The sequence below is a fragment of the Schistosoma haematobium genome, chromosome 2 (genome assembly GCF_000699445.3).
Source record: "Schistosoma haematobium chromosome 2, whole genome shotgun sequence".
Lineage (NCBI taxonomy): Eukaryota > Metazoa > Platyhelminthes > Trematoda > Strigeidida > Schistosomatidae > Schistosoma > Schistosoma haematobium.
In genome coordinates, this window is record NC_067197.1 from 26257700 (window position 1) to 26283003 (window position 25304).

Sequence of the window (25304 nt, forward strand, 5' to 3'; positions counted from 1 at the left end):
GAAGTTCAACCATGTCGAGTGTGATGGTCGTGCAATATCGTAGATTGGTTGAAGTTAGACGTTAACAACAATAGATGCCGGTTCAGTAGTCTAGAAGTCATGTATTTACGCTCGACCATGGTAGATGAAGAGGTTGTACCAATCTCTTTTGGACACGCAATTTTGGCTTCCCCAGATGTATGGCTATTGCTTCGGCAATGCTAAGAAGATGCAATTTAATTGTCTTTGGAAAAATTCTATTTACCTTGTGGACGACTTTGAACTCAGAGTCGGTCTTGATTGAGTGACCTATTTTGACAAGATGTTTGATTATTGAGCTTCGTATTGAGCCGTTTCCTCCTCTTTTTAGCCACTCCAGGTAATGTTCTTGAATTCTTTTGGATAAAGTATGCATCTAACGACCCATATACCTGGCTCCACACGAGCAGGTAAATTGGTAAATGCACATTGAGTTGGTCAGATGCGATAAATTATCCTTAAGATTACTGGTGAACAGTGATCAGCTGGAGAATACTATTTCCAATATTGATGCAAAGAACGCTCTTCTTAAAGAATCAGTAATTCTCCGCTTTAAGATGTATGTGGCTCTATCACCCTTAAAGTCGATGTTTATGTATAATGTTTTCTTTTTGACTGAAGTCGTTTGTTTTCGGTGGTTTCCGTTTTATGTTCTTATCAATGAACATCGAAGTATACCCGTTTTTGATAAGTATTTCCTTCAAGATACCCAGTTCGTCATCTGTGGCCTCGGGACTACAAATTCTTTGTATTCGCGTAACGAGTGATAATATTAAGTTTCTTTTTCGACTAATGGGGACCCAGCTGTGGAAACTTGATAGTTGGCCATTCCACATGAGTTTCCTATAGATAGATTTGCTTAGAGTTCCGTCTTGTTTTCTTGTCATTCACACATCAAGAAAGTGAATATTTTGTTTGTTTCCAACTTCAAATGTGAAATTTATTGCTGGATGACAGTTATTAAACGTATTTAGAAGATGACTCAAATCATATTTGTTGTCATAAATGATAAAAATATCATCTACATACCTTTTATACAAGTGGTAGTTTTCTATAGTCGGTTTAATTTGGTTGTTTAAGCTGGTTACATAAATTACATAGGACAGAACTTAGGACTTCTATACATTATCAAGTTAGATATTTGAATATTATACTACTTATAATAACAATGCTTTATTCATGAAATCTTCAAATAAATAAAAAAAAACTCAAAATACAAATAGTTAGGTATGAAGAAAACTAACTGTACATGTTAATCTGTATTTAATGTAAACTGATTAGAAACAACTGATTTACAATGATTAATTTTAGAAAAATTTTGTTGATTACAAAAAGATCAATTTACAAAGAGTGTTATAATATAATATTAGATTGTGGAGAAAAGAATATCACATTTTAAGTAACTTTAAATTGGCTTAGAAAAATCAAGAATAGCGTTTTACTTACACAACCATTGGTTTTGAAATATAATTATACGGTATGAAAACCTGATTTGAAGTTATTTAGATTGATTGCAAGAGACCAGAAACTATTTTAAATGGAGACATATTATCGATTAAATAGTGGATGAGTGTTATTAATTGTTTCCTCCCTTCTGGTTAATCGAGGTGCATATACATTGAAGTGTAAATTAAATTCTATGTTGTCTTATACTTAAAACTTGATACTGTCGTCATTAGATCTCCATTTTTGGTCTAATTTAGGTTCCCGTGATCTCATCAATATTCGTTTATGAAAACCTTAATTATTTTCTTGGAAAACATGAATAAAATAGTTCACGTTTTATGTCTCTCGATACAAGAATTGCCCTACTTCAAACAAGTCGGCTAAAATACTCTGTTGTACTAATTTTAGTGATCGAATATAAAATGCTCATCATAATTTAAAGGACTATATATACATGCTATTTTTTTGATATAGAAAGTCATACAACTCACAAAAAGAAACCACTAGAATCATCTACCTGCTCTATAAATCTCCGCATTCCATACTGTTAAGATATAGTACATTTTAACGTGTATAGTTCTGTAACCCTTTCAGTTACAATATAGACATATCCGTCTTTGAGTTCTGTATTAGTTTCAGAAACATATCTTCATTACCGTCAACTTTTCTTGAAAATCAGTTAGCTAGTGAATAACAGTGTTCTTTGTTTTGTTTCATTTGACTACTTCATAATTGAAATCAAAATTACTATCAGTTATTCTTATTCTAAGTAATATCCACTTACATTTTCTTGTTGTTTATATTTATTTGCATTTAAATAAAGAGCAAATATTTTTATCATTTCTATAAAAATTGATACACTGTCAGAGTTGAACTAAGTACATTCAATACCTTATGAATTATTGACATTTCATCATCATCTAATTTTGTCTTACTTTGATATAGGAGTCTATTCGTACATGCGGAAGTTTGATGCGACTGTCCGATCAAACAAACTTGAATAGTCTTACACGTACTGTTCTAGAAGCTATGCAACAGTTAGTTGATTGTGTATCTATCACTCTTAAAGGACGAGTAAGTAGTCTTTTTCGTTATCCATTATCTTATTGTCTTTTTAAAGGCATTTTTCACATAAATAACGGATAACTTTTTCAACAAATCAATCATCATTTATCACAAACCCCCTATAGCACTATTACTGATAAGGTTCTCATCGTTAGATCATTTCGAGATGTAATTCTGGTGAAAAGCTATGAATGGTGGAGTTCAGCCGTGCTAGATGTGAGGCAGTCACTCACTAGTCAGATTGAAAGATAACTACACAATATTCTCGATTAGTTGGAGATAGACATGTAAACCACTGAATTCTGTTGTTTAAAGGTTAAATCACTATCGTTGAAATTTGATGGTTCTAGGTCCAATAATCGTTGGGAACGTAGATGCGCATTGTTAAGTTGTCTCGTACTAGGACGTAACAGCAGTTCAATGCCTTTTGGTTTTTAGTGTCTGTATAACTACAATCAGTTTCTCATGTGAATTATCAATTTTAAATCACAATTTGGATTTAACTAGACTAATCATTGAAATTAGTGTAGCAGTGAGAAGCTTTTGTACCCGTAGTATACAGCTCCGCATTCATGATTCATCATCAGGAATCAGAACTAAGAATTATAAAAGATTTCACTATTAGCAGTTTATCATTAAAACATCACTAACTGGGTGGACAAGTGATGATTCCTATGATCAAATTGAGTCAATTTGTTCACTATAAAAATGTATAAATCAATGAACGCCTTGTTGATTCAATTAAACTTTATTCCATAGCCCCCCAGTTAAAATTCCCCATTAGTGTTAATTAAAAAAAACTTAAATTTGTTTTAAATCTCTTCCGTTATCTATTTATTGATCTTGTTTCTCATTTATACAATAGTCACAATCATTGCCAGTATCCAACTGTCACAATTCACTGATCAATTACAATGATCAATTACAACAAGCTTGTGTTGAATTATCTAAACAGATCGATACAATTGCTATGGAACAAGGTGGATTGAATTGGCACATTGCCTCTATCACTTCAGCTTGCTCAAAGGTTAGTCATCATTAACTTTTCAATATCTGTGTTCTTATCTTGTTTATATCTGAATTTTCGGCCTCTCGATGTGTGTATGTGTGTGAATAATTTTTTTATTACAAATTCGTGCAGTAATAGTAACTTGATGATGGTCTGGCCAACTTCTCGTTTTATATTCATGTTAGTGTGCTTACGTGCTTGTGTTTATCCCCTTTTCGTATGATTTCTATGGAGAAGTGTCAACTATTGATGCATATATGCGAATTTCTAAGAAAAGAAATGCAACGTTAAGCATATAAATAAAATGACCTGAAACGTAAACAACAACGAAAAAATATCAAAGTTGACAGACATGGAGCACAGATTTTAATGCAGTAAAGTCATTTATATACACGTTAAAATGTTTAACGAAATAGCTGAAATAACTGACATATATATTTTATTGAATTATCAAATTGTTTGTCGAATAATTGATTAGTCCTGACACATAAATTCTCTAAAGCTTATTCTAGTTGGTACATAGTATGTAGATTAGTGTGCAGTTGAAGTACTATTGATAACCATTAGTAACAAGACAACTGTCATAGATACAAGTATAAAACTTCTCAGTGGTGCACTAGTTAAATTCTCGGTTATGAAATAACTATTCCATAGTATATTTAGTGTTTTTATTTGCTTGTTTAAACTGATATGGTAGTTATAAAGCATGTTTCATATTATTACAAATAATGGATGTATGGGCCGTGTATTTTATCTTGTCCAGTCCATTAATTCGTCTGTACAACTGGTTATTTAACTTGAATCCCTTTTATACTTAGTAGTAGTGATTTTCTCATCGCATTTTTCGTCAAAGGAAGTAATTCAAATTAATGGCATATTAGACTTATGGTTTCTTCCTTCGGTACATTTGTAAATAATAGAAAAACATCTGTTAACACCATAATTCTATCTAATATATCCACCTAGACTTTTCCTACAGAAAATTGGAATATATCCTTTAAGGTAGGAATTGCCGTTTTTTCGTGAATCGATTCCAATAATTTCACAGGCCATCAAGCCCAACTGATATATGGTGATTTTATCATTGACATTATGTTTTTTAAGCATGTATTTGAGTTATATCATGTTGGAAAACAATACACGAAAATCTATGTTCATTAAGCTCATTTTAAATTGGACTATCATTGAGCATTTTTTGAAGTTCTTTTAGTTGTTCCTTAATGCTGGATTCAGTTACTGCAGTGGAATCCTTGTTAGGTCTATCAACGTTAAACCTCGATACATAGTTTAGGACTTAAACCACTTACTTTACATGGTAATTTCGATTCCTGATAACTATAGCTGAACCTTTATCCAATCGTATTGCAACAATTTCATCATTTTTCGTAAATCTTTTAATGATAACCTTTGGTTCACTACTTGTACTCATTAAAGTCTTTTTTTAATGACTTTTACTCACGAAAATTTGCTATCACATGTTATATTAATTAATTAAAGATTCATAATAACTGATTTTTGAGTCTTTAGTTTACCTGTTTTCTTCTCTGACTAGTCTATACTTTAAGAAGTAGAAATATACTGCATCCCTGTTATTTTGAATCACTATGAGATATATTCCGTAATCCTACAAATCATTATTTGTTCAGTATAAACCAAACAATTTTCTACTCATGAAATGTGTCGGTATTTATAAAATGAATCGAGTCTTAATTTAATTATTTCCGACTTGACTACTTGGTGATAATCAGTAATATATTTTTAGTAAATATTGCATCAATGCGTGTATTACTAATCTGTTTCTCTGTTTACTGATTTAGCTTGATGATACAGTACCCTTATCAAATGGATCACAAAAGAATGATTCAAATGAAAATGCTGTTTCATTGCCAGCTAACTTTGTTCAACTGCATGCGCGTCTAGGTCATCAATCACGTGAATTATCTGATCTTATGGTTAGAGTAACAGAAGTTTATGCCGCCAATCAAGGAGAAAATTGTGCAGAAATCATATCTTCTTTTGTTCAACAATTTCTTCAAATGACTGAAACAGTACAGCAAATGTCTTCTGTATTGAAAATGCATCCACAAATTGACACGGGACCTACTTTAGCTCAAAAGCTTTGCCATGCTACTCAAGTAAATTCAATCTTCATTTGACGATTTATTACTTAGATGAATAATTAGTTGTGGTACCAGAGTTTCTTGTCGCCGTCCTTTAATCATCTAAAATGTCAATATAGTGCACTCGATGTCGAGTTACTTGAGTTGGCACTTTTAACTTGATCGATATCATTTCGGCTAGTGCCAAAGATCAGATATACAAGATATTACTAAGAATCAATCAATCGTGAATCAGTAAACTAGTTACCCGTTTGTGCTTACCACTGAAATTCATATTTTGCTTAAAATACTTTTCAGTTTAAAACTTTGATGAAATATCAAATAAACAGATTTTTCATGTTCATTCACATACTGCAGCATTGTAACAAAACCAAGTTCCTCGAATCATGTAAACGATTATTTAAGGTGTTGCTGGTATTCTTTTACTGAAATACCTGCGGCCGGTCAATCGTCAGATTCAAAACTAATACGAATAACAAGTACCGAAAACAACGAATAAGAAAAATTATTATTAGCGCTCAATAAAACTCACCATGTGATTAGTACTTGCTATTGAAAAATGATCTTTTGCTATGTATTTTCCACACTCTCCCATAATCTTTTATCTTGATACTCTTTAGAAATGGAATATAAATGTTCTAATTTTTTCCTCTTCACATTTACAAATAGGCTATTGGTGCAGCTTCTTCCGAATTTCTCCGTGCTCCATTACATACAGATAGAGTAAATAATCTAAATTCTAGATTGAATGATCTTAAAGCTGTACTTCAATCATGTACTCGTGGTGCTGATGCTTGTACAACTGCAATAACTAATTTAAATCGTTTAGTAGCTGATTTAGATACAGCTGCACTGTTTGCACGTGCTGGTACGTTACAAGAATCATTTAAGACGCCCATTTCACCTACTGATAAAGGTTCTGTTACATTTAAACAAAGAGCTTTTCAAACTGCTCAAGAAGCAGTAATGCAAGCGGAAAAAGGCATTGTTGAAGATATGCAAACTCTGGTAAGTTTTTTATTTATATTTTGTAAAATTCATTATTGCTTAATGGTTGTGTATGTGACACGTTCTGATTGTTTTTTTTTAATAATGATGTAAAAATACTCGTAAATGTGAATATAAGTTGCTGATAACCAGCACGAAACTCAAAGCGCATCTATTTCCTCTAACCACTTAAAATCAAAGTATGGTTCACAAGATGTTAAGTTGCGTAAATCAGTAATGACATTTTAACTTGGTCAATTTAATTTTTTCTGAACTAAAGTTTAGACAAAGTGATGTCGGTGTGTCTTTCAGTCCTACAGAAGGTCATTCACTGGGTTCAGTGTTCAGTGTTACTAGATACTTTTTTGTACCGAATTCATGTTCCATTTTTGTTGATCAAATACTATTTGAGTATGTTGGGTTTGACATATTTTGGTAACGATTTTTTATAACAGACATACTCTGTAGTGACCGCCTTTCTTGTAAAATTAGTTAATAAATATCTTCAATAACTGCTAGTCAGGTAATCAGTTAATCGCTTAGTATAGAAATAAAAATGAACCGTTATTCAACCTGATCACGTACCTGGACAGGATCATCAATGAACAAGAAGGATCCAATGAAGACTTAAAGGCGAGTTTAGGCAAAGGAAGGACAGCACTCCCAAATGATACCATCAGCAATAGCCTTCTGTGGGAGAGAACAAACCAGCTTCCAGCTGAAGAGGAAATTAGGAAAAGACTATGAAAATGGATAGGACATACACTACGCAAATCGTCAAACTGCATCACGAGACAAGCCCTAACTTGGAATCCTGAAGGAAGGCCAAAGAACACATTACGTCGGGAAATAAAAGCAGATATGGAAAGGATGAATAACAACTGGGGGGAGCTGGAAAGGATTGCCCAGGACAGGGTTGGATGGCGAATGCTGGTGAGCGGCCTATGTTCCTTCACGAGGAGTAACAGGCGTAAGTAAGTAAGGACAGCACTCCTACAACTGAAGGACATATGGAACTTAAAACAACTGTCAATCAACAAATTCAGAATCTTCAACATGAACGTCAAGACGGTTCTACTGTACGGAACCGAAACTCGGAGAACCACTACAACCATAAACAAAGTATTGATCAACAATTGTCTACGCAAGATACTGAATGTGCGTTGACTGGATACTATCAGCAACAGCCCACTGTGGAAGAGAACAAATCAGCTTCTGACTGAGGATGGGATTAGGAAAGGACGCTAGAGATGGAGAGAAGATACATTACGGAAATCATCAAACTGCATCATGAGGCAAGCGCTTACTTGGAATCCCGAAGGAAAAGCGGAAAAGAGGAAGGCCAAGGAATACATTGTGCCGGGAATTGAAAGCAGATATGAAAAGGACGAATAGCAACTGGAAAGGATTATTCAAAATGGAGAATGCTGGTTGGCATCTTATGCTCCTCCACGAGGGTAACTGGAGTAAGTAAGTTATTCTACCTGGAATTCAATTTAGTATAAACTTGGTTCTCATTAGCTATGTTTAATCACTTTTAATTTTATGCAAAGTTTGTTGCACAATATTTAAATCTATGTTGATGGTAACTTGGTGTGTTCATTAATCATCGAGATCAGCAGTTTTTTTAATGTATGAAGAGGTGAGACTAATTTATGGACGACCTTTGAACGGACCTTAAATGACCCTGAGAAATATTAGCCAATCAGAGGGCAGTTAGTATAAAGTAAAAATGTATTAAAAAAACCAAAGGACTAAAGTGGATATACTTCTTTTACATGGTTCAAAAACTTATCAAGGCTTGAAAGAGGTTCAGAGGTTCGGAAATCGTAGAGCATATGGTAGAGGAACTCATCCATATGGCTCCATAATAGTCGACCTCTCGAGCCATGGTAGGGTCGTAAGAACTCCTTTAGCCTCGACCAGATAGCTTCAGTATTTCTAGTATGCACTACTGTCGTAGGGTCAACAAAACGGCGCTTGTGGCATCGGTAGGCTCTCCAGTCATCCGTATATATTGTGGCACCCGACGGCACGTATTCCCGTATAATTGGTATTATTGTCTTTGCTCGTCAGTTTCTGACCTTTTGGAAGTGTCACTTTTGGGTTTATCTGTTGTAAATTTCAATTACCTGTGAGGTATATTTATAGAAGTGATACTTACCCAGTCTTCCTTCATACTACGTCCTCCGCTTCCGGACTACTGTTTCGTTTATTTCAACGATTCTCACAACTCCTCCAAACGACTCGTGTAAACTTGTCATTTTCATTGCACATATATCACTACGATACTCACACCACTGAACAGATGAAGTTTCAGTAACGTCTGAAAATGCTGCAGCCAGTGTTACTGGTGCTTTTATTATCCAATTCGCAACAATTAACATGATTTGTTTTAGTCTCAATCGTGATCGAGCGAAGAAATTTCCCGTTCGAGCAGACTTCTTCCTCTAACATAAATAACGTCGAAAGACGATCTCATCACGGTAGTCTGAACACGGTACAGCAGTCATTTGATTACCGCAGTCACAAATAAAGGAACTTCTTATTAGTCCCGTCTGTTGTAGCCGCTCAATAATCACGTCTTCTCTAAAATCCACTGTAAACCGATCGTACGTGAGCGTCGGGTACTGAAATTGGCACAATGACCTTGAAACCCCTCAAATGCCTCTGATTGACTCGTCTATAAATTAGAGTCTCGCCATATGAAGGCGTTTTTTCATGTCTCTTTGAATAAATTCCTTAAACCTATTTTTATTTTCCTTAAATGAATAGTAATTATGTTTTACACTCCACAGATCAGCCATAGTAACAGTTTGTTAAGTAAATGTGACGTAAAAACTATAAGTATTTTTTATGCTAGCTTATTCAAGAAGTGAGATGATTATTTTTTTCAAATGACCATAGTCTTTTAAAAATTAACTTTCTATGACGTTATTACCCTTTTTAATAACTTGATTCAACTTGTTATTTCATAAATCTCCTCATTAGTATTGAAGGATACAGGTTTTCTTTGAAACATCTCGTCAACAATAACTTAATAAATAATATTTGAAATATTCTCAGCGATTGAAATATAACTAATTTCAACGTTTCGTCCAGCTAGCTTGTCTGGACTTCTTCAGGGTAATAATCAAAATCAAAATTATCAAAGAAAAAAAAATTTGATTTTGATTATTACCCTGAAGAAGTCCAGACAAGTTAGCTGGACGAAACGTTGGAATTAGTTATATTTCAATCACTGAGAATATTTCAAATATAATTTTCACATATAATGACTTCTCTATACTCGGCGCTCAATTACTGTCAAACTATTCGTTCTAATCTTGACGAATATCCGTATAACTTAATAAATAGTTTGCGTTTACGAAATATTATAATAAGATCTCTAAAAAAATCAGAACGAAATGATTTCATTTATTCAATCTTTTACAGTGTGAATTTTCATTTTTATGCTTACATAAACCAGATAGCTATTTTTACTTTCTTTCCTATTTGATTTTCAGATTAAAACAACATCAACTGATCAAGATGCTTTAGCAATATCTGCACAAAATTGTTTTATTCGAGCTACAGAATTAACTGAGTCAGCTAAAAATGCTGCTTCATGTACAGCATCATTATTATCATCTAATCCAGATTTATCTATTGAAGGACAAGTACAATTGTTAACATCTACACGTGATGTTGTCTCAGGTTTAGTACGTTTACTTAATCATGGTAAATCTATTTCTGCAGTATGTTATGCTATTGAATTTTGGAATGATCAAACAGATGATACATTAAATAGTTTAATGAAAACTAAGCAAAAAGCTTTAAATGATACTGCTGTTCAAGTAATTGAAACTATATCTAGCTTATCAAATTCTCTACGTTCTATTAGTGATATGTTTACTGTGGCCAAATCACCTACTGTAAAAGATGAAAATCCACCAATTTCACCTATTCCTCCAGCAGTCCCATTGAAAAAAGTTAGTCTGAAAGTATCTGCCCAAAAATTCACAAGTTTGGATAAAAAAACTGATCATGCAAAATCTAACGTTCATACCAGTCTTGAATCAATTATAACTATATTAAGTAATTTAAATGAACGATTAAATAAATGGGATGTTAAAGATGGATTATTACATACACCAGGTAGGTGTAGATGTTTTTCTTTTTTTCCTAATGAATTTTATGATTGATCATTTCCAAGAAAATCACATACTCATCACTACAGACGACTTTGATTGCGTTTTTTCAAATATTTTTCTCCTAACTGAAAAATGTATTGTACAGATTGTTTTCTCTTGGTCAGGAAATGAATTCCCAACTATTGTACCGTCCTCACAATGATTCTCTTTCTTATCTCACGAAAATTATTTTATATTTGAACGATTGTTTAAATGGTTAGACCTTTAATCAATTACGACTCTAAGCATAATCAGAGTCACTGTAAATGAATGTGAAAACTAAGTTTTTGTTCATTTTCATGATTCAGTTTAACACAGCGTTTCCGTCCAACGAAACTCGATGTGTCGGAATCGACAAAGAACCTAGACTTAGCCTGTTTCATGATAAATATACATTTTATGAGCTACCAGTTGACTTTCTGAATACATCGTACGCATAACTAATTGAAACGATAAAAACGGTTTTCCTATTAAGTGAAGAGTTGTAGCTAATGATCGTGTCGAGTTGCTTTTGAACCAAATGAGCTCATGGTATCATCTTAAACATAAAGAAGAACGATAACGTGGTTGTTTATTTAACAGTAATTTAAATATTTTTAGTCTCGTTGTACGCAAAGGTTTGACTGGCACCAGTTTTCCTCGTTGCCTTTGGGCACAGAGTGATTCAGAATTCTTGAATAGAATGTTATTTGTTAATTATTAAAAAAAAACAAATCTTAGGTTAAAGCTTATTACAATTGTTAAGATAAGTTACTATAACCTAATTGAATTACCTTTTTGTTTCTCGGTAACATTGAGGTTTTTAGGTATCATTACCAAGGTTTGATTTGATGATTTCGAATAATTTGAGCATTGGGTAGATTGTCATAAATAAATAACCGGATTTGGTTATTTATTCTCTAAAGAAGTGACTTACACCAAGCCGCGAAACGTCAGAAAAAGTCTAATTTTTCTACTCATTGGGATATTACAAATATATTGTTTATTTATTTATTGAGGTTTTTGGTTTGCTTCTAACTTGGGGAGGATGATAACTGTGATTTTTGTAGTTTCTTAAACTAGGACTATACGAGTTGTTTAATCCTTCCTGATTTTCAGCTGATTTTTCAATTGACGGCAATATATGATGGAAAATATTTGAAACACAGTATCTAAACTTTGGGTACAAGAACAATTCCTCCCAAATACAACCCAGTATTTTCTTTCATATTACTTTAGATAGCATTACATTTAGCGATAATTAGGTAGTTCTTTCAGTCTTTGTGTTTTAAGTATTCGCATTTTTCCACTCTAGCCAAACCTAAACAAACAGAATTGATCAGAAAATTAACGTCATAAAGTTCTGAATAATTATGATGGAAGCTCTGTTGAAACTTGTTTATTAGTTCAGCAGAACATTGAATTAGTTATCTGGAGGCCACTGATACAAAATTTGAAGCAGTCGAAGTTTACAGTCAGATTCAGCAAAAAGTTAATTTCATGATTAACGGTACAACGAAAAATTCAGTGAACTAGATTGATTAAGCAGATAGTTTTATGAAAAGTTTTACTGTCAAACTTTCCACGATCTCTCTTTCAGTACTTCCCACCTTTTTACTTTATTTTCATACCCATTGATCCCTCACTGATTTTAACGAATCATCGTATGTTTTATGTAGGTAAATAAATCCAGAGGTATCAGAAACGAAACAGAAAACAAAATTTCATATTACGACTTTATGTAGAGTTGGTCCGTATCTTCGGTACATTAGGTGAACTAACTGTCAGACATTGGCATCGATTTATAAATTAAACGATTTACCTATAGAAGACTCCACTTATATACCTAAGCATGAAAACATTTTCTCAACAGTCCGATTTACATAATTCCTGTTTAGAATATGAATGTAATAGTTATGTAAATAATTATCAACGTTTAGTATGGTAAGCTTATTATATGAGCATTTGATTGTCAGTTATTTGAATAATATATAATTGTGGAACTCGGGCTCTGTAGTTAAGGCATCTGACGCCCCGCCAATACCTTTCAGGTTTTCACTCTGCTCCAATTACTTTGGTTTTGGAAAGATAGATAGCATCGATAGCCGTCACATTTAAAGTGTGTCTCAAAGCCAAGTATATGAGTCTACACCTCGCTGATGAGTTAATAATAGTAAGCTTCTGTTTTGGCTATCAAGACTATTTAAATGATCGCAAATCATTATAATAATCTGAATGCATGTTTTAATTATGATTATGACTGATAATGTTAGTGACCGTAATTACTATTATCCTACTATATAATTGGTCAGAATACTCAATTCTATCCACTGTATATTATTTATCAAACCACTATTCTATTTATGTTTTCTCTGCTCATGTTCTTATTTGTAAACGAAAACCTCCAGATTTTGATGATGATATGGAATTCGAAAGGGAAACAGCACTAGGTCAAGTGATCAATCCATCTTATTTAGTATGTGCTGCTCGAGCTATCACTCAAGCAGCTACTAATGCAAATAATGCTACTGGATCAGGTAAAACATCCGAAATTGGTTTAGCTGGTGATATGATACGCCGAGCTGCGGAAGAACTAGTAAGACGTCTTCATTCCGTCCTACAAACTTCATTGTCATCTGTCTCCGTATCAAAAGATAATGCTTCTTGGCGCAAATCGACCAATCTTTCTAATACTCAAGAGGTTTTATCAAATGGTGTTGTTCGTGAATCAGGAAGTGGAAATACATTAGATGATTGTAGTGAATCAATATGTTATCCTGCTTTAGAGAAAATATGTCAACGAGCGATTCATGGAAGTGCTAGTACAATGTCAGAGCTTAAACAATTAGTGGAACATATGAATAAAGTAAACCATACTTATGTTTCATTTATAGTTATTAGTTTGTATTTTTCATTATTGTTTAGACAATGTTGTCATTGTTGTTATTGTTGGTATGGTTACTCAAGCAATTTTCATCATGAACTAACATCAACACCAAGCAGCTATCTCGTCCTAGTTTTAGTCTCCTGAACAACGGCATACACGGACATATACATACTATGTATTTGGGCTGTTAGATCTCTGTGTGTTGTGATACTTTTGAACTTCAATCAACTGGGTTTAAATATGACGCGATTCTTATCTAATGTCATTACTGCTTGATTTGTTTTTGTTTTAAAACTAAAATTTATAGCTCTTCAACATTTCTTCCCAATAATTCTTTTTTTCAGCTGCAGCAAACTAATAATTAAGCAGACAATTTTGTTTTCAGAAATGAGAAGTTGACTTCTGCGTTATATAATATTTTCCATACTGTGCTAAACTTCATAAATAACGATTATTCAACTGCTGATGTTTTCAAAAAGGAAAGATCTCAAACTGCTTTACATGGCAGTTGTTTTAAGTAACCTCTCTTATTAAGGTTCCAGGCTCGAATCCCAAGGAGATAGTTACGAGTTAGTATTGTCTAAAAGTCCCGTACTAGGACAAAACAACTGCCCATTGCTTTCGTTACGTAATGGCTGTGTAACTAAGATTAGTCTGGTGATGTAAACTCTGAAACCCAACGATCTACGCTGCTCTCCAATGGTAATCCATAAATGTTGTTTTACAATAGCTGGTATAAAGCATACAAAAATGTCTTAATTTAATTAGTGTTCTACATAAATTCAATTAGACAAGTCTGAAATTTCAAAGATTGATAGGGTATTGACTTTGGCTTTGAATATGAGTTTATTCAAGTATTTCTTTGTTTAGTAATAAACGTTATAAAGTGATGAATCGTATGTAATCAACATAATGAAACGGGATAAAATACAAGATAAAAAGCCAGTAATTTCAACTTAGGTGCAATAATAATAAAAGTAACACCAACTCATTATTTTATAGAATGTCAGAGAGTTGAATATACAACATAAAAACTAACTAATATGATTAAGAATGAGTTGACTCTTTCGTAGACTAGAGCAAATAAAATAGTTGAATGTACGTTATCGACATTTATGTCGAGTCTGCCCTAATGGTTTCCACTATCCATAGAGGTCATAATCACGGACGTTTTGTTAAACTACCTCCAAAATGATACAAAACTGAAAATGCTTCATTTATCTCAACACAATGTTCACTTAGAACCAGATGAAAAAGGATGTTGTCTATAGTGGTAGTCACGCCTTATCTTAGTCATGAAAATGTATGTTCCTGCATCTGAATACCCATTTCGTAGTCACATCCAGAAGAACTGTTAAGTCGACCTACATGCATTTATGAACCATTTATCGAGTAGCTCATCTTTTGTCCAAGTCACCTATTTACACATATAGATTATATTTGGTTTACTTTTTCTTCAGTTAAAATGACTAATTATGACTTGAAGTTTTGGTGCAGTAAAAATAACTGTTGTAATATTTAGTGTTTTATTCCGGTTGTCCATCTTGAATACATTCTGAATAAATACTACTGAAAAGATAGTAGTGTCTCACTTTTATGTTTTCTCTTATTTTGTCATTGTTACTTGACTCTATCTTCTTCTGCCTTTTCATACATCTTTTTTTGTTTATAGGCACTTGATTCTGGTCCTGGAAGTCCGGATAGTGTTCAAGTCACTCTGGCTATGAGACGTTTACGAGAAACCGTTTTTGAAATTGTTGACTGTTCAATGTCCTTACCTGGTGCTAACGAAGACGATATTGCTGGTGTGTAGTTACTTTTTGTTGTATAGTCAGTCATGTATAGATTCAGTATGTGCACAACACATACTTTTACATTAGTTTCACAAGTATTTTTCCAGAAAGTGCTAACATTTTATTGATTCAATTAATAGCATATATAATCTCTTTCATTAAAAAAATAGGCAGTCTTAATCTCAAACTATAAAATCAACTGAAGTACCGTTCCAAATCATAGAGCACTATGCTACAATAACCATTCCCCTGTAAACTATCATTTTGAGCTAGCTAACCATTGTATTAGGGTCTATTTAGCTATTTAATCTAACAATCAGAAACCTTTTTCTGTCAATTGTACTACTGTACAGATCTTTTGTGAATTGTTTCTTTTTCGGAAGACAATGGAAAATGGTCACGCAGCGTCGTGGATTGATGGAAGTTATACATTATAGTAAATTGAAAAATGAAACGTAGTTAGAAAATGTATGGAAACAGAAATAGATTGCTTTTGTGTGACAGAAAAAATGTAGACCACTGAGCCGACATCGAACGGTGTTAATGTGTCTAACTTCACTCAGTTCATGACATTTCGCGACTGTCTTCTATTGTCTTCAGTAGGCAACTAAGGTAAAGCGTTTGCACTTGGGACCGTGGATGCTCAATCTTAAGGAGTTCTGTGCTAAGATGAAACCGCTGTCCTGTGCTTTTAGAATTTCAATGGTAGTCTAACTTACATTGGTTTATCATTTCAACGAGATAATCTGTAGTTCAAATGAATATAGAAGTTAGCGTGGATGATGTTTTTCATAACAGCTTTATGAATAAATCATCCAATCCACAAGACGTTACATCATCAAAAAATGTTTATATTTGAGATTTCACAGCTTACAGAAAGTATTCTCTGAAGAATTAATAACATCTTTCCACTGACCATTGTATTTTCTTTTATTCATAAGAATGAGTGACATTCTCATTTTCTTTAAAAATTTACTTTTAGATTTCAAACCAGCTGTTTCTACTAAACCGATTCCAATATTAATTGACAATAAAATTACAAGTTCTTATGAAAATCCTTTTGATCGGAAATCAATTTACGGCAGTTCTATAGATATTGAAAAGAGTATTGCTGAAGCAAATGCAACAGCTGTTGATATTGACCATTCCACATTATCATCATCTTCATCAACATCTGGTGTACAAAATGCACTTCAAGATTTAGCTGGAGAAATCGAACGAAGTGTTGAACGTATTGGTTTATTACATTCAAAACATTCATTTAAGGTATTATACCTGTAATTTGATTTGTATTTGTACATTTCTCACTAAAGTTCTTATTTTAACTATGTAGTCTATAAAAGTAGAAAACTTTAACAGTCTGGATCATTTTGATCATAGGTGTGTTAGAAGTATCTTGCTCACATTGTGGAATAACGAAATAAAACAATGTTAGTGCCAAGCATAATGTACCAAACAGAGGTGGAAAATTTGTTTATAAGGCTTTAAATCTTTCTTGAATAAGATGTCTACGTCATGTGTTATGTATGTTCAATCACTATCCACCTCGACATTTAATGTTGCATGGAGTAGCAGCAAGTCAGAAAAAAACTAAGGACGACCTAACCAAGACGTGGCGTTATTTCGTGTAATCATTGACTGTTGGTAATTCCAGACTAACTGAAGTTCACTCCAAAACTTCGGTTGCTAGTAATAGATGACTAGTGACGTGGCTCAAAATCGGGTACATTATTCCAGTTAAATAAAACAATATAATAAATAGATATCTGCTCGATACTACGTGAATATCTAAAAGCTTCCCAACTTATATAAGCTTCTAACAAATCTAAGCTTCTGTAACATCGAATCAATTCCTAATATTTGGTAATTTCAACAGCATACTATTTGTCCCTATTATAAACTTAGACAGCAAACAGTGTTTTCTTAGTTAACACACACTGGTGGATAACAGGTTTAGTCCATTGCTTCATCTATGTTGTTTTGTTGAGCCGATTCGTATCACTAGCTGTCAAAATAATTAAATTAAGGATCAAATCCTTGTAGCGAAATCAGTACATGGTCAGTGAACGATAAACATTAAATTTCTGAAATTAAAATTAACCTTAGGGAAAACTATCTTGTTTATTCATTTCATAAAAATCACTAAACATTTAGATATTAAATTGATTGACAGAATGGCGCATCTATCTTTTTAAGGATTTATGACTTATAATTCTGTAATTTATAATGTTGCCGAAACTTTACTTAATATTGATTTCCAAAGTATGATGTTGAATTATTAGTTCATTATAAAACCAACCAGTCAATTTCATTCGATTGTTCTTTATAAAACTTATCAAAATCTGTTTCGCAATATTCCTATAGTCTTATCAGGACATTGTGAAGAACGGGGTCCAAACATGTCTAATATGAAGCATTTATGACAAATGCCATTAGATGATCATCGTATTATGTACCAAATTGATCGGAACTTAAATTGTGCCAGTGAATGCCGACCTAGTAATTCTAATAGTTAAGAGTCCACCGTGAAATCTGAAGGTCATGAATCCGACCCATGTCAAGGTCATGTATACTAAGACTAAATAGCTCTCCAATGCTCTCTGGTTTCAAATGATGCATCGTTTGAAATCGACCTGCGTTGAATAACACCCATCAATTAAATCAATCTCCAGAAAACCCTTTCAACTAAAACTATACAAAATATGTTAATATGTTCTATTACTCACTTGTCTTATTAAATAATCAACCATATTCTAATGATCATTTAAAGATTTGTTATGTATTTTGGTCTTCTTTTTTTTCTATAGAATTCATTAAATTCACAAAAATCAAGTCATTCACAATTAGATCAGTCTAAAGATACGGTAAGATAATTATGAATGAAATAAATCATTTAATATTTTAAATATAATTTTAGTGTATTGTAGTTGCATAATTTGTTTTTTTTTCTTGACCGCCAATTCATTTAACAACTTGTTTATTCAAGCTAAATATTGAATACAGTTAATTTTATGTTTTTATGCAATCTGTTGTATTGATAAAATGTATTCTTTTCTACAAAGATTAAGTAGACATTACCTTTTTTTAAGAAATCTTGAATAATAAGTTTTGTTTTTGCATCGTTGGTTAGGAATCTATAAGAAGAATTATTAACTTATCTTTAGTATCAGAAGGGGTTTTGTGGAGATTTTAGTAATTTCAATAGTTGAAATCATGAGTCAATTGAAGCCAAACCACCATGGAAAACCTGAAAGCACTGAACGGCCGTTTCGTCCTAGTATGGGACTCAGCCGTGCTCATCCACGATCCCGCCCCCCGCGAGATTCGAACCCAGGACCTATCAGTCTCGCACGCGAGCGCTTAACTATTAGACCACTGAACCGGCACCCAACGGTGTTAATGTCTAACATCAACCAATCCACGAAATTGCGCCACCGTCACCATCTTTAATAATTTGTTAAGTGTTGTCAGTATGGTTTATTTGTAATCTACGCAATAAATATATTGTACTTTTTATAGTTTACAAATGATCATTTACTTTTGTGCTTTATTTTAAGAAAGTGTTGCAAATTAATGTATCTGTATATGGTTTCTTGAAAATTAAATTTAACCTGTAAAATGTTTATGTACTTTAGACGTTTATAGTCTACTAATTTACATGAATTCACTTCATTCTACAACATTTGTTGTTTTCAATTTAGAAAAAAGCTGGTCTACTTTGTAATTCCTTCTTTATGTATGTAAACATACGTTTTTCAGCTGGTACTTTCTAAACAGTATGTGTGACTCAGTAATCTTGATCTTAATTTTAAATCCACTTTATCTTCTTGCATCGGAAAATAATTGCCTGTTATTGTGTTGGATGGCTTCCGAGGAGCACGACGGAGCTCCCAGAGGTACTAAAGGAACCGTTGATTTTCCACCCCATCAAAATCTGAGAGTTTTCTAGAATATCAACGTAGCATGCTACGATTGAGCGGTAGTATAACTTGCGTCCTTGCGGATTGGCTGAATTATAATGATGTTATAGCTAACGCTAATATCTATAAATACCCATGATTTTCTGTACATTTTGGATTTTTACCCAACAGTCGCTTCTCCTGCACCTTCTGTTTTCTGATTTGTGACTGTGGCAGTTCTATATGCTCGAGTTCCGTTAGTTGTGTATCATATTCTGCATTGATCAAGTAGCGAACGTAACAGGTATCCCCAAACTCTTTACAACGTAACAAATGAACATGCTTAAAGAAGAAGTCTGGTCAGAGAAGACAATATTCTTTCAGACGATGTCATTTACTAAAGCGATACAACCGTATTTAGCGAAGAAATTTCTTTTCAATTAGTTTTTCATCATGGCTCTACACTATATATATATATATATATATATATATTATTATTATTATTATTATTATTATTATTCGAAAATCAAGAAGTTGCTACGTTGCATAATATATGAAAACGAGAAAGAACAGAATATTTTGATGGATGGTCAATAGAATAGTAGTTATGTAAGGATCACGAGATGAATGTTGAGAAAATTACAAAGTTAAAAAATAACAAAAAAAAACTAAATGGAAGAAGTACGAAAACTAGTTCTGCTGCAAGCACTCTTATACCGATGGCCTAGGTAGCGAAAGTGGTTGTACAAATTTCTTTTAAATGCAAAGGTTAGGTTTGTGAACATGGATTGCGATGGATTCCGCAATGTGCAAAAAGCGCAATCGTAAACCATGTGGCAAATTTGATGGAATATGGTAGATAATCTTGAAAGCTTTATCCAGTTCACCTTGATGACCTGTGTCAACTAAGTGAGCGAGAATAGAACTTTTAATCACTCTTACCTGTCCTTTGCTTAACCATGACGGATGGTGCTCTGTTATACGATGACGAACTTGCCGAATTGTACACCCTATATAACTGGCTCCACAGGAGCAGTTGAATCGATAAATATACATGGATTTGGCGAATTCAGGCAATGTTTTTATTGACCGTTCTTATTGTGGGGTGGTTGTAGAAGATAGCATTTAATCTGGCTGTATTAAATGTTTTTTGTACAGCTTTTCTTAGTCTGTGAGTCACAATTTCTTCAGTGAAGTAATTTACGAATTGTAATTTTGTGAACAATACTTTCTTAGGGACGGTAGGTATCTTTGTCCTTCTTTTCATCTTCTTCCAACTACTCAATGTTAATTTATAATCGAAGTGTCATTATGTAATTATTACGTAACGTATCCACTCGATGAGTATTATTTCATTATTGTAAATCATATATATATATTAGTGTAGAGCCATGATGAAAAACTAATTGAAAAGAAATTTCTTCGCTCAATTCGTTCCTTCTTTATTTACTAAATGTCAAAATGGGAATTTTCACAACCGTATTTGTAATTATTTCACACATGGTAAAAATTCTTTGGGCCATTAATAAAATTATCAAAAGTTAGTTAAAAATTCGAAGTGTCGAATATAAGTTACTTTATAGTCGACGGGTAATGAGCTGTTGACAAAATGAAAATAAATCATTTGTATTGGTTGTTTGAGTCTTCCCACTGATGTTTAGAACCTCAATTGATCAGTTTCTTTTCTGCATATTTGCATGCTGTGCGGATTGCCTCAATACTGCTATTAGGTCACGAGCACTGTCAGCAGAGATGGATGGTGGCTAACACTGGAGTCCAAGATGCGCGTTTTGTTTTTTTCGGAATTCGTCAGCTTGACGTGCCTTCATCCTAGAGTTCATGTTCATTCTGGGACTCGACCTCAGTACCGTTCTCTCTATCTCTGCTTGAAACGAAAATAACATGTTACAGATGGATGTGTGACATAATTTTGAACTTGATTGTACCACCAGGATTATCTAAAGGGGAATGTAAATCAGTCAATTGTTAATCATCTAGTCAATTCTAGCTATCCATCTTCATCAGAGTTTTCTTTTATTATTATTCATTAAGTCAAACGAACCGGTTCTAAGCGCGAGGTTACTTGAGAAATATGTGCATTGTAGACGCTTTGACAAGTCATTTATTCATACTTGGTTTCTGTTTTCAGAAACGGTATGTCCAATACCTTATTCGACCATGCTTCTAAACGCTTTTCTAATTGTGTAGCTTGTTCTAAATGCTTTTATTCTCTTTCTATTTGTCAAATAGACCAATGTTCTTTATATCTCTCTTCAAAGTTTTATTCTCGTCTTATTTTTTTCTCATTAACCTTCGTCTATAAAGTAACTTATATTCGATGGAAATTCTTATTAATTTTTGTTGAATTTGTTAGTGGCACAACCATTTTCTATCTTATATATAGACTACTGTATATAGAATAACTATAAATACGATTGTACAACTGTAACAAGTGTATTCATTTGCAAGGGAATTCTCTTTTTTTTTCTAAGACTTCCTTCATTTTCTTCATTGTCATATACGTGTATCTTTGCTAATAATTGATTTTTATTATTTTATTTTCTTATTAAAATCTGTGTAATTCTTGTTCATATTTACTTCATTCTGTCAACAATGTTCTTAACATCATATTTTCTTACTTTATCTTTTCTTCCCATTATGTAGACAACTGTTTTGTTTTGTTTTTGCTTATAACTAGATGTTAAATATTTAAATGAATATAACTTGTCTCTGTGATGATAAATAGCTGAAATGTTTCTTTTTAATAATTAAAAATGACTTTTTCAATTTACAATCATAATGTAATCGAGTTTATTTTTCTTTTAAATAAATATTATATTTAGATGACTTCAACATCAAAATATACAACTACCACCGTTGTTTCAACGACAAACAATCAAATTTCTAACAATGATAGTCGTACAACTATAAATAATATTAATGAAGATATAGATTTAGAATCATCAGACGGTATGGATGCACTTATTATAGCTTGTCGAAATTTAGTTCATGCTACTTTAAGTTTAATGTATTGGGCTGCTGCTGCTCAACGTGAACTTGTTCAACAAGGTCGATTAAAACCAATTGATATACCACAAACCCCTGATCTAGAATCTGAATCACAATGGGCACAAGGTTTAATATCAGCCGTAAGTAGTTAACATTTCTTATATGTTTTGTATACTTCAGGGAAGTTCATTTTTTGTATAGTTGTTAAAACAGTTGTTGAAAGCAGTTACTTCAGATATTTTGAATATCTAGTAAAATCTTGTTTAAATGCGTTTCTCTGTAAAATATATGTCAGAAAATCAATATTAGCATTATTAATTTCATTCAAATGAACTAATAGTTTGGGATGACATTTATCCTCCGGTGGTTGAAATTCTTGATCCCTATTGATAAAATTGATCAACTTACATTCATCAATTAGGATTAGCAGACCACGTAGCTAGTGCTAAGTAAAATTATTAACGTTCAGAGTAGAGGTGAACACTAAAGGAATAATACCCTTTTATATTAATCTTTAAAAATAACAAATAATTTTCTTTTTAAAACTATACATTTTATTGAATGGAACAGGATGTAAACATCTTTTGGGTTGGGATGAAAACATTCCTAAAGATTTCAGAAATCATTGGGTTATAAATGCTAGTCAATAGTGTGATTATCCTAACTGTCTATCTGACGATATAAGAATGAGGTAATTACTCACCGAAGTCAGTTTACCATGACACTAGTGTACCACGAGCTTCATGAGACATAAAATGTAGACGCTAGCATTGTTATTTACTGACTCGATGTTATCAGCCCCACTGTGAGTTATAAACAGACATCGTCTTGATCCTTTACGTGTTCGTGATTCCTCATTGTTTAATAGTTATGGATCTGAGGCGATAGTTGTTAACAGTTCTTCACGTCTTTTATTGTACGATGAAAACTATGTACCAATCACAAAGTGTATGATTTTTATATTAATTTAATTGTTAAGCTCAGTAGACATTTCAACAACTTGAAATTACAAATCCTTACTGTTATATGTAGAGCTTAGATTCTCAATATACTTGAGCACTCGAACGCTAAACCCTTCCAAGTCACAAATGGGAAGGAAGAAGACAAGTGAAAGGAATGCTATTTTAAACAGTGTCAATTATGGTACAAAACTTTCAGGTATTTATAGTTTTTAGTAAACACGAAATCATCGTTATAGCCCTCCAATCTGCATACACAGGATTACTAGCAGTGGTCCAATAGGGAAGCTACACGTAGTGATTCTGGGATATTCTTCCAAAAGATGTTTGGATAGAGTATCTTTAGCTCTTTCTGAGCTTCCTCGAGTTCACCCGTTGACTATCCTCGCACTTACTATTTTCATATTCATTAAACAATTTGATGATTACCTGAATTCAATACCTCAATAGATGACGAGTTGTTCATTTTAAACGAAAGACACTATGTTCGAGTCTTAATGTGGACGTCAACATTAAGTCTCAAGAACACTCAATTGATGAGTTTCAAGTGAGTTAAAACGTCCATTCTGGATCCCACTTCCAGCCGCATATCAAACGTGCTAAATCAGTAGATATTCTTTTTAAGATTGTTACACATCAATTCTTTTGACATATGATCAGTTGCCTAAATTGATGTAAATATTGTGTTTTACTCACAAAATAATTTCAAATAGTTAACCCAAGACAAGAATGAATGTTGAAAGACAAGAACAAAAATGAACACATTTAAAATGTTGCTTAAAATTTCTTAATGACTGTAAGATAAGGCTTTTGTAGATCATTCAATAACCGATGAAATTAAGGAGTGATTTTCAGATTTAATTATTGTTTATTATATTACTTAAGCCAACTAACAAGATTATTGGACTTTGAATATTGTTAAAAGTACTAAAGAATTTATTATCTGTTCATCAGATATTCACTGATATATTAGAGTTTTATAGTGCCTTTCAAATTGCATTTATTAATTTGCACTTTATCGCTAACTTTATTTTCCTTAGTTTTACCTCATTGAACACATATTTACATCTGCACTGCTTTTATTTGACAACTTAGTGACTAACTACTAATAGGGTTATTGAGTAGTATGTTGTTTTCAGCAGTGCACACTGTCATAGTGTTAAGTATTTACGCTGACCTAACTACCTGCTCATTTATTCTTCATTTATCTTTTATTTTCATGGTTGTTCTGCAATTTTTTTAATTTCAAGTTCTTCAAAACCGTTTCAATTTATTGAAAGCATAAACAGAATGTGCAGAGTTTTAACAGTACCTAGAACAATTATCAGGTAAAATGTTTGTTTAGCTACATTATCTCTGACTGGTGGTTGCATAAGCTGTCTTTTCCGACTACCCATGATTAGGTCAAAATAATTTTTAAAAAATCCGTTACATATTTGAAATGGTTTGAAGTGTTATGCAGTATGTCTCGTCTTTCTCTTTTTAAAAATTTATGTAGGCAAGGTATGTGGCTGTTGGTGCGAATCACTTAGTTGAATCAGCTCAAGCATTTGTCACAATGCACGTTAGTGGTTCTTCACAATTAATCGACGCAGGTGATATAACTTTAAAGCCAGAAAGTTTAATATCGGCTGCACAAACAACAGCTGGTTATACTGCTCAATTGGTCATTGCTTGTATAGCTAAAGCTGATCCGAATTCACAAAGTTGTTTAGGCTTACGTAATGCTGGTGGATCTGTCAAACATGCAGCTGATCGTTTGGTACGAATTGTACAAATGATCGTATCCAAAAGCAAACTGGCAATGACTACAACAACAACACCAGTGAACGTAGACAAAGAACAATCTGAGACATCATTAGACAATTTAAATGGTCGAGTTGTTTCATCTATGAGACAAGTATGTGTCGATTTTGTTGTTATAATATTGATCACGGGTTTTTAGAACGAACTACAAATAT

The 25304-nt window shown here is 32.9% G+C and overlaps 1 protein-coding gene across 1 annotated transcript in view; it reads left to right on the plus strand.

Moving 5' to 3' along the window:
• The window catches only part of MESDC1_1 (FERM central domain), a 111156-nt gene that overhangs the window by 80379 nt on the left and 5473 nt on the right, over positions 1-25304 (plus strand). The window contains exons 32-42 of the mRNA XM_051208105.1: positions 2410-2538; positions 3395-3556; positions 5356-5673; positions 6328-6666; positions 10152-10782; positions 13205-13662; positions 15356-15488; positions 16459-16742; positions 18284-18340; positions 22219-22524; positions 24842-25243. Coding sequence (XP_051067928.1) covers positions 2410-2538; positions 3395-3556; positions 5356-5673; positions 6328-6666; positions 10152-10782; positions 13205-13662; positions 15356-15488; positions 16459-16742; positions 18284-18340; positions 22219-22524; positions 24842-25243 — 3219 coding nt within the window. The remainder of the gene's footprint in view (positions 1-2409; positions 2539-3394; positions 3557-5355; positions 5674-6327; positions 6667-10151; positions 10783-13204; positions 13663-15355; positions 15489-16458; positions 16743-18283; positions 18341-22218; positions 22525-24841; positions 25244-25304) is intronic.